The sequence below is a fragment of the Solanum stenotomum genome, chromosome 8 (assembly GCF_019186545.1).
Source record: "Solanum stenotomum isolate F172 chromosome 8, ASM1918654v1, whole genome shotgun sequence".
NCBI classification, from domain to species: domain Eukaryota; kingdom Viridiplantae; phylum Streptophyta; class Magnoliopsida; order Solanales; family Solanaceae; genus Solanum; species Solanum stenotomum.
The window spans coordinates 30,487,596-30,497,609 of record NC_064289.1 but is presented as its reverse complement, the minus strand read 5'-3'; the positions used below and the strand labels follow the sequence as shown (position 1 = coordinate 30,497,609).

The 10,014-nt window shown below is 30.7% G+C and overlaps 1 protein-coding gene across 1 annotated transcript; it reads left to right on the top strand.

Moving 5' to 3' along the window:
- Window positions 1–7,752: 7,752 nt before the first annotated feature.
- On the top strand, window positions 7,753–9,654 carry LOC125873383 (transcription factor FER-LIKE IRON DEFICIENCY-INDUCED TRANSCRIPTION FACTOR). Its single transcript, XM_049554317.1, has 4 exons — window positions 7,753–8,330; window positions 8,748–8,930; window positions 9,013–9,186; window positions 9,535–9,654. Exons 1-4 carry the CDS (start codon window positions 7,860–7,862, stop codon window positions 9,640–9,642), a joined length of 936 nt encoding a protein of 311 aa, XP_049410274.1. The 5' UTR covers window positions 7,753–7,859; the 3' UTR covers window positions 9,643–9,654.
- Window positions 9,655–10,014: the final 360 nt, after the last annotated feature.

The window sequence follows — 10,014 nt, the reverse complement described above, 5'->3', positions numbered from 1 at the left end:
AGCAAATTTGACATTGTTTAGTCGAGGTGAAAGGTCGCCCAAGAATTCCATCACCCGAAGAAGAAGTAAAAGTGTGGTTGAAAATCAGACAGTGAGATAAAAATTTAGAGCAAGAAGAGTATTGATTTTGACCTCTACCTCGGCGACAACCGTGACCATTATGGGATCCTCTTGGGTATTGATTAGCATGAGATGAATTTGAAGAAGGAGGTTGAGAAAGTGGTGGTGCTTGAGCAGAAGCCACTAATGCAGTGTGAGAGAATCTTCATTGTTGGTCGCATTAATATGCAATTCTTTAGTAAGTAACAATGGACGAAAACGAGAAAGGACGAAAGTGTTCCTGTAGTATTTAAACCAGAGAAAAAAGTACGATAAGAAGGTGGCCATGGAAGTTCCTACAATGCTTGGGTCACCAAATCATCATTAGTAACAGATTTTTCAACTGCGGTAAGGGAACATGAAAGTGAATGCAGTTGTTGGAGATAATTCTCCGTGGACAGGAAACCTTTTATTAAATTCTGAAATTTTGATTTCAAATGAATTGACGAGGATGAAACCTGATCTAGGTAAAGGGAAGCAAGAATATCCCATGCCTGCTTGGAAGTGTTGCAAGTGTAGCTGAGAAGTGAATCAAGAACCGGAGGGGAGAGATCGACATTAATCCAACTTAGAATAATTTTGTCACATTGAATCCACAAACGGTACTCATCATGAGTTGAGGATGGGCATGGAATAGATCCATCAACCAAGGGAAAAAGATTGAGGCTTTTTAGAACGATAAGAAAAACCTTTTTCCAAGTAAGATAATTAAGATATGTCAATTCAAAAGGTACAAAACCTTTAATGTTTGAAATAGTTGGAGGATTTGGAAGACCCAAAGAGGATTGAGAGTTGACGACTTGAATTGAGGAAGAAGTTTGAGCGGAAGTAGTTTGGGAAACCATGGTGCTCTTGATACCAAGTTGAAGTTTTAAGTTACAGAAAGATTGGAGAAAATAAACTAAGGCATGCGTGAATAGCAAGTGCTTGAACTTGTGCTATTTATAAGGCAATTACAAGTACATAACTCTTTAAATTATATTTACAATAATATCCTTATCATGTAGTAAGAATTAACTTAATTATACCTCAATTTCATCTTATTAATTTCAGCCACTATAGTTGCTCGAAACCTTATGATGCAGACATATTTTCATCATTTTGTAAGAAAAAAAATTATTTTCTTCCGACAAAGTTCGTCAATCAACCATTTCCCTTTATAATCTCAATTTAGTTTGTTTCCTTCCATTGACATCCAAAAATCTCTAACATAAATCAATTTTATAGGGCACAATTAAGTATAATTTCCATTAGCACACTTCAATTTACTTAATTATTACTCCTATATTTAACATGCCTCCTCACGTTTGATTCCTTCTTGTGAGTCAAGAACATGAAAATTCTTTTTTTTTTCTTTTCTTTAGGGCGTAAAATTTGCATATACACTAAAAATGTGATTTTTTTAGTTTGAAGTTCATAAAAATCTCTTAAAAAGAAATTAAGAGTAAATTAAAAAGTTCTATAAGTTGCTCTTCTCTCTTATCTCCAACTCGATCAAATTGCTTTGAATTATATAAGTAAGTCAAAAGAAAAAGTAACTATATTATCAAAAAATATATATGTCCAAAACATGAAATAAGAAAGTGGCAAAAGGTACTCTATCATAAAATCTTTTATCAAAAGACAATATTAAATTTCACTCAGTGCGGATTTTTCATTACTCTGAAAATTTAGATTAATATTTGATTTCTCCTATTCTTTATTGTTTTCCGTATGATTCTCTTTTATATTTAAATAAAGGTTGAAAAATGAAATATGTTTAGTAATATTACTAAAACTATTTTTTCTATTATTTTAGTATTTCGTTATTAATAAGAATCATCATGTAAACTAATAGGCTTTTTCATGATCGCGCGAAGCGCGATCAAGTTCCCTAGTAGATTATTAAATATGAGTCATGAAGATGAATTTAAAATAAATAAAAGTGAAAAATAATAAATAAATAAATAAGAGGAAAAAAAAATAATTCGTATGATATCAAGTGCAATGAAAATAAATACAAAAAAAAAAGATAAAAAAAAATGTAATTAGTTAATTTTTAAAAGGATAAAACTATCTAATATCTTTCCATGGTTATTTTCGTCTTTCTTCATTTGACTCAACACTTTTTTCCAATTTTAATATTTAATCATAATATGCTCTGATTATTTTTTTTAATATTTAATTAATTAAATATTTTATAATGTACTAAATTAAGTGTAGGGGTAAAATGGTATTTCAACTTTTACTTTTGTGACTTCCCACTTATAGTATAAAATATGATATGATTTTATAATGTACTAAATTTAAGTGTAGGGGTAAAATGATATTTCAACTTTTACTTTTGTATCTTCCGACTTATAGTATAATGTGATATGAATTACAAAAAATTGTGTGATATATATAAAAATAAGAATTAATCACATACGGATAAGTATGGTTTCCTTTGAACTCTCATAGTGAACATACATTGGGCAAATTGTTAAATCAATAGATTTAATATCTTTAAATCGACAAGCTTTTATGTCTACCTAGACAACGTATGTCACACAAATAATCCTTCACCGTTCTTAGTTCTCATTATTATGTTCATTTAAGTCATGAACACAACATAATTTCATGAGTGCGTAAAAAACTGGTCTTACACTAATAATTTTTCTTGAGGCGGCTTACATCTTACATTCACATAGATGATTTTTAAACACGTAACTCGTATATACGCTATTTGATCGTGTCATATCAAACTTAGAAATCTTTAAAGACTCTCAACATTTTATCCTTGCTTATGAATTTTATCTTTATTTTGAGATTTTAATTAGTTTAGCAACAACGTTGAACTGGAATTTGTAAGTTTGTTTGATCTCCTTGAATCTAGATTTTGATTTCTTAAGTCTGCTAGGTAAAATTACCATTATGATTACTTATCCTCATCCATAATCTCATCCCCTTTGATGATTTATCAACTAACTGATCTCTAGTTATGAAACATTAGTACCATTTGATATTTGGTATTTCCTGAATACCGAATTATTTACTTAATGAAGGTCATATATTAACATGTTCATTCCTCATTAGTATAATTCCAAAAAGAAAGTTAAAGAATAAACATTAGAGAAAAGGGATAAAGTCATCATTGAAGTGGTCTCGAATTTTCAAAAAGACACCTTAACTTTGCGACCGTCCTATTACCCTACTAAACAGTTATGAACTAATATTATTGTATCATTTTTCGATCAGCCCCAGATTTTAAGAAGCAAGTTTGTTCACAAACCAATCATTACATGACACATGTTAATTTAATTAAAAATATGAATTTTTTTCATTTTAAGTTTTCTCTTTATCTTATTTTTTCTTTATTCTCTCTCTCTCTTAATTTTTGACTTATTTTAATTTTGATTTCATCTTAAATTCTACTTCATTTTTCACCCCTCCCCCCCAACTTTCAAGCCGATCCATTCCTCCATTTTCTTTCTTTTTCTTCACCTCCCACCCTCACCCCACCCAGTGGCGGACCCAGAATTTTCGTTCAGGGGGTTCGAAAAATAAAAATATAAACGTGTCAATAAGCCTTTAGAAATGGGACCCTGGAATTCTGTTGGGTTTAAAACCATACTTTTAGCACGTTTTTTAAAATAAAATAAAAAACTTTAAAAAAAAAACTTGAAAAACAGAACTGATTTTTTTTAAAAAAACTGAAACTAAAAAAGAAAAAATAAAACGTTATCACAATGATTCGAACTAGTGACATGAAGCATAATTTCAGGGGACTTGCCGCTGCGTTGTCAATCTCTCCTTGTTATTAAGAGGGTTCAAAATATATATATCTACAAAATTACATAAAATTTATCTTATATATACAATTGAATTTTTTGCCAAGGGGGTTCGGCTGAACCCCCTGGAACCCACGTGGGTCCGCCCTTAACCCCACCCCCAACATCAAGTTTAACCCCTCTCCACTTTTTTTCTTTTCCTTTTCTTCTTCTTCTTCTTCTTCTTCTCCAATCAAATTCTTTATTTCAGTGATTTTTTTGTTTAAAAAAAGTCATACTATTTTCTAGACTTTATTGAATTATTGACAACAAAACTAATTATTTTTCTAAGAAAATTTAAATTTTTGAAGGTATCAACAATTACTCCTTTTCATATAACTTCAAAATTAGAAATGATAATTTTAAAAGAATCAATGAATTTCCCGAAAATTGAAAGAACTTGATCGAAATCGGATAAAAAAAAGCTATATGATACCTGCTAGTCATCTTGAAATCTAATAGGTTTATAAAATTGTTCGAAATGTAAGAAAATATTTAGATAAAATTTTAATATTAAAGAAAGTAAAACTAATAGTAGTAAAAAAAACGAAGGTGAAGTTGTGGTAAAAATGGTGACATTGAAAGTGAGAAGCTTCAATAGAGATGACAATGAATTTTTGAAGAAGAAAGAAAGAGAAAAAATAATAAGGAAAAAAATTTAAAATAATAAGAAAATATATTTTATAATAAAATACTTGTAAAAATAAAATTATATTAGTTATTTTAGGTCGCTCACTCTCTTTGAGGGAGTGCACACACTCTCTATGTAATGTGGACAAAATATGATGTAATAATATCAGTTCAAGATTGTTTAGTGAGGTAATAGGACGCCCACATAGTTAAGGTTTTTTTTGAAAATTCGGGACAAGTTCAGGTATCACTTTATGTCTTTTCTCTAAATATAAACAACTCAAACACACATCTTTTAGTTGTATCGATTTGTTTTTCTTGATGTCTTCTTAGTTGTTGATATTCTATTATATTGTGCCTCCACATATAAAAATAGAAATAATTGGAGAAAGAGAATTAACTTTGTAACACAATCGGCTAGAACTTCAATACGGTATTACCGAATACTGTACCAAACAGAAATTTAATTTACCGATTATAGAATTATCAAACCGAAATTTTAAAATTTGATATTTGATATCTACTTTTAACTACGTACCAATTACCGAATTCAAAAATTGAGAATCCCGAACTGAATACCAAACGTCCACCTCTTTCTAAAGTCATTAATTTTTGAGATCATACTCTATTAAATTAAGTAAATCAAGTTAATATTTGATTGTTAGTGGCGGTAGATGGTGCGCTTGTGTGACACAACTTGTTGCACAACGCAAGCACGAGCTTTTATATTTAATTGGATGAAAGATTCTCATATAGAAAATTCCATCCACGGGCTTAGCTTGTGTCATAGGTTTTTGCGGTGGTTTCATCAATAAATTAAATAACGGGGTACCTATATAGTTAAACAAGAAAGTATAGTAGAAAGTAAAAAGTAAATTAAATAATGCTACAACTATTAATTTTCTTGAAAATGGGAAATAGTAAAAAGTAAAAAGTAAAAAATTACAAGTTGGATTTGTTTGAATTGACTTAAAAAAAGTAGCTTATAAATCAAAAATAAAAAGTCAAATTGAAATGACTTTTAAGTCAAAAAATAAAAGTAGGGGGAGACCTACTTTTGGTTTCTAACTTATTTTAAGTCATTTTTACCTTGTCAAACACTTCGTAACTTATTTTAAATCATTTTTTATATTCGTCAAACACTTCCAGAAGTCAAAAATTGACTTAAAAATAGGTTTGACCAACTTTTAAGTCAATCCAAACATCCTTTAAGTCATAGTTTTTAAGAGCTACAGGTTCTTTCTTCGAACTAGGGGTAGCAAACAAGTGGATTGGATTGTATTTGAATGAATTGAATATAGATTGAGTTAAAATAGATTGGATCACAATCCACTCATATTAAATATGAGTAAATATGATTTTGCTCAAAAATGATTTTGGTAAAATAATTGTAATCCACTTTAATCTCCTAAAGCCAAAATATATTAAATCAAAGCAAAATTGTTACTACCCTACTACCCCACCCTATCTCTATATTATTATTTTTCAAAACATAATTTTTCATATAGAAGAAAGAAATTTTTTTTTTTGCGCTGTATCCCCACCCCATCCCACCCCACACCCCTATCCCCCACCACCCCCACCCCTACCCCCATTAAAAAAAATCTTAAAACTCTTTTTTATGAAAAAAGATTTGCCAACCCTACCCCCACTCCCACCCCAGGGCACCTCCCACCCACATCTTTTTCAAAAAAAATTCCAAAAAAATAAAAATNCCCCCCCCCCCCCCAATTTTTTATATTTTATTTTCAAAAATAAATAGGGCAACTAGAGAATTTTATTATAAGTTAGTGATATATGAGTATATATGGATTTTCATTTTACCCATTTTGTTCATATTTGTATGAGCTTAAATAGGTTAAAGTCCATATTTATCCATTTTAGAATGGGAAAATTATGCGAAAAAACAAACATATACTAGTTAATTAGCTAACATAGCTATAATTTGAATTAATTACGTCTCACAACTTAATTTTAGCTATAATTACGCCGCATGTCCTCTTTTATACACACACATACTCTTGCTCTCCTCTCTTCTCTCGCCCGATCTCGCTTGCCAGATACACACACACTTTTGCTCTCCTCTCTTCTCTCTCTCCCGATCTCGCTCGCGCGCACACAGTCTGCCTCTCTCCACTCTCTTCCCTCTCTGCTTGCCTCTCTCCTCCCTCTGCCATTCTTGGTCGCTAGAAATACAAATAAATATATATACTAGTTACATATATACCATTATTTGATAGATATACATATACAATTCGACAAATATACATATACAATTCACCTCTCTCGCTCGCCCTCTCCTCCCTCTCCCAATCACTCCTCTCTCCTCCCTCTAACATGTAGCTATGAATGATAATTAGCAAATTGTAGCTATGAAGCATAATTAAGTTATTTTTGAGTGGCTATATGTGAAAATTCCCCTTTAAGAAAATATGAGTGATCCGTTTAATTTAATATGAGAAAAATCGACTCATTTCACTTATATCAGCTGAAATTGTCACTCCTTATACATAATATAATTTTGGGAAACTTACATAATTTTACTATATTAAGAAAATATTTACTCGTACTATTTATAGCAACAACATTTTTTTTCACTTGATCACTTTTAATACATTTATAATACAATTTCAATACATATTAATGATATTATAGAGAACAATCTATAAAACACATATAATACAAGTTTTATTGATGAATAATACATTTATCACACATTTTAATATATTGTGTCAATTTCTACCAAAACGCATAATATATTTTAAAACAGTTATAATACATATATATTGCATACATAATTAACTTTTAATACATATTGCAAATTTATCATGGCATTGCTATAAATGATAATAAATAAAAAGTATCGCTAAAATTAGTAATTAATTATTAGAAGATACTCATTCAAGTATTTTTTCAATGAGAAGTGTTTAATTGACCACCCTAAAGACACCGTAGCTCCACCCCTAAGTGAGAGTAGTGAGCATATTAAATTATGTCTTAGTCGTGATACTAATATATTGAGGCACAAATAAAAATATAAAGAATCTTTAGTTAGATAAGTAAAATTAGATCATGACATCCTTCCTTACATCATCAGTACTTAAACCAAAAGTAGTACGAGGTCGAATCTGGTGAAGGTTCATTTGATGCCTCAATATAGTAAGAAGCGGAAGTAGATTAAATTAAAATTTGTCAACAACCCTTAGGGTTTTAATATTAGTTTTAACAACTCCAAGTAACTATATTCGATTCCCTTCACATAGTATAATATTAATATACATAAAATCAAACATCTATAAATCCCCACTAGACCTCTCTCACTATTTATCCATCTTAATTAAAATGGAGAGTGGTAATGCATCAATGGAAAATAATGTTAATGATATTGGGCTTATTAATTTCTTGGACGAGGATAATTTTGAACAATTCATTGAGCTTATTAGGGGTGAAACTGCTGACCCTATTGTAAAGTTTTGCCCAAACTATGATTGTGAACATATCACAGGTTGTTTTTCCGCTGCCAATGCCCAATTTGAGCCAACATCCATGGATTTCTATGATACAACCTTGCCTGATCCTATTTCCCTATATACTTCGTTTCCTGGTGAAATCAAGCTCGATGATGATGATGATGAAGAAGAAGAGGAAGATTGTGATGAATCTTCTGGCACAACGGCTACCACCAAAATGACTCCAACAACCAAAGGCACGAGGACTGACCGGTCGAGAACTTTGATTTCCGAGCGCAAAAGGAGAGGAAGAATGAAGGAAAAGCTTTACGCTTTGCGATCCTTAGTTCCTAATATCACAAAGGTATATACTCTTAGCATCCCAATTTATGTTAAGATGTTTGACCGAAACAAAGCTTGAGAAGAAAAGAAAGATTCTTTTAACTTGTCGTTCAATATAAGCCACTCATAATAATTAGTGTGAACATATCCTCAATAAAAGTAAAATGAAAAGATTTAAGTTAAACTGTTACTGTTGCTAAATATAATACTATAACGGAAATGACAAAAAGGGAAAAATTGAAATATGTAAGTTTAAATAACTTATTGACACTTGAAAAATTGATAATGTACGGAAGTGAGGCTTGCGTAAGTGGTGGAGCACCTTCACCCTCAATTGCGGGAGGGTAAGTGCAAACACTATTCATCTGTACAGCGGAAAAAAAAGTGAATTTTACATTGTTGGTGCATAATTTTGTTTGATGAAGTTTTGTATTGGCAGATGGATAAAGCCTCCATCATAGGAGATGCAATATTATACGTACAAGGACTGCAAACGAAAGCCAAGAAACTAAAAGTAGAAATAGCAGAGTTTGAGTCATCAATTAATCAAAGTGGACTATTTCAAAACGCCAAGAAAACGAATTTCACAAGCTATTATCCAGCAATCAAGAGGATAACAAAGGTTTGTTTTTACTAAAACCAAAAACTTGTTAATTACTTATTTAATACTTACCAAAAACATAAATAAATAAATGGTATTGCAGATGGACATTAATCAAGTAGAAGAAAAAGGATTTTACGTGAGATTAATTTGCAACAAAGGGCGACAAATTGCAGCTTCTCTTTTCAAAGCTCTTGAGTCTCTCACTGGATTCAATGTTCAAACTTCCAACCTGGCTACTTCTACCAATGATTACATTTTCACCTTCACTCTTAATGTAAGTTACCAAACTTATTATTGTTTCGACTAGTTTGTCTTATTTTTTCGTTTTCTTCTTAAAAAAAGTCTCTTACAAGTATTTAGTTTCAACTTTTCACATGATATATTTAAGATCTCAAAATTAAAGAATATTTTGATACATTTCAAATATCTTTAGTTTAAGCTACGAGATTCAAAAGTATTTTTTTATTTTCTTGAATTCAATAAGTCAAGTCAAAATAAGATAAATAAATTGAACGAAGAAAGCATTAGTTAATTATCAATTCATTTACACCTATCGTTTATTGGAAATTTATGTATAGTGATCCTTAGTCTCTTTTTTTTTGTGTGTGTAATGGATATGCAGGTGAGAGAATGTCATGAGGTGGACATAAACTTTGGTAATTTGAAGCTATGGATAGCTAGTGCTTTTCTTAATCAAGGGTTTGACTTCGAGACATCTCCATTGGTCTAATGTCACGTCATTGTAACTTTCCAAAATATTGAACTCATCAAAGCATGACAAATGTCATTGAGCATCGATGATCGTTTGTAACTTTTTAATTAAAACCACGTGTCCTAGCAATGGTGCGTTGTCGTTCACATACATGCATATGATTAAACTAATCATTTCCTAGATTTAATTTGTTTTTATCATTTAGCTTGTTGTTTAGTACTCATGATCCCAACTAAACAGGAGTTTTACTTAATGAAGGATCACTTTTTTTTTTTTTATCATCATGACTTTATTCTTCCTAATCTTCAAAACAACAATTGATTGACAGATAGATAATGAGGAAATGAAGGTCACTCATATCCATCAAGTCCTCCCGGGTGACATAGAATT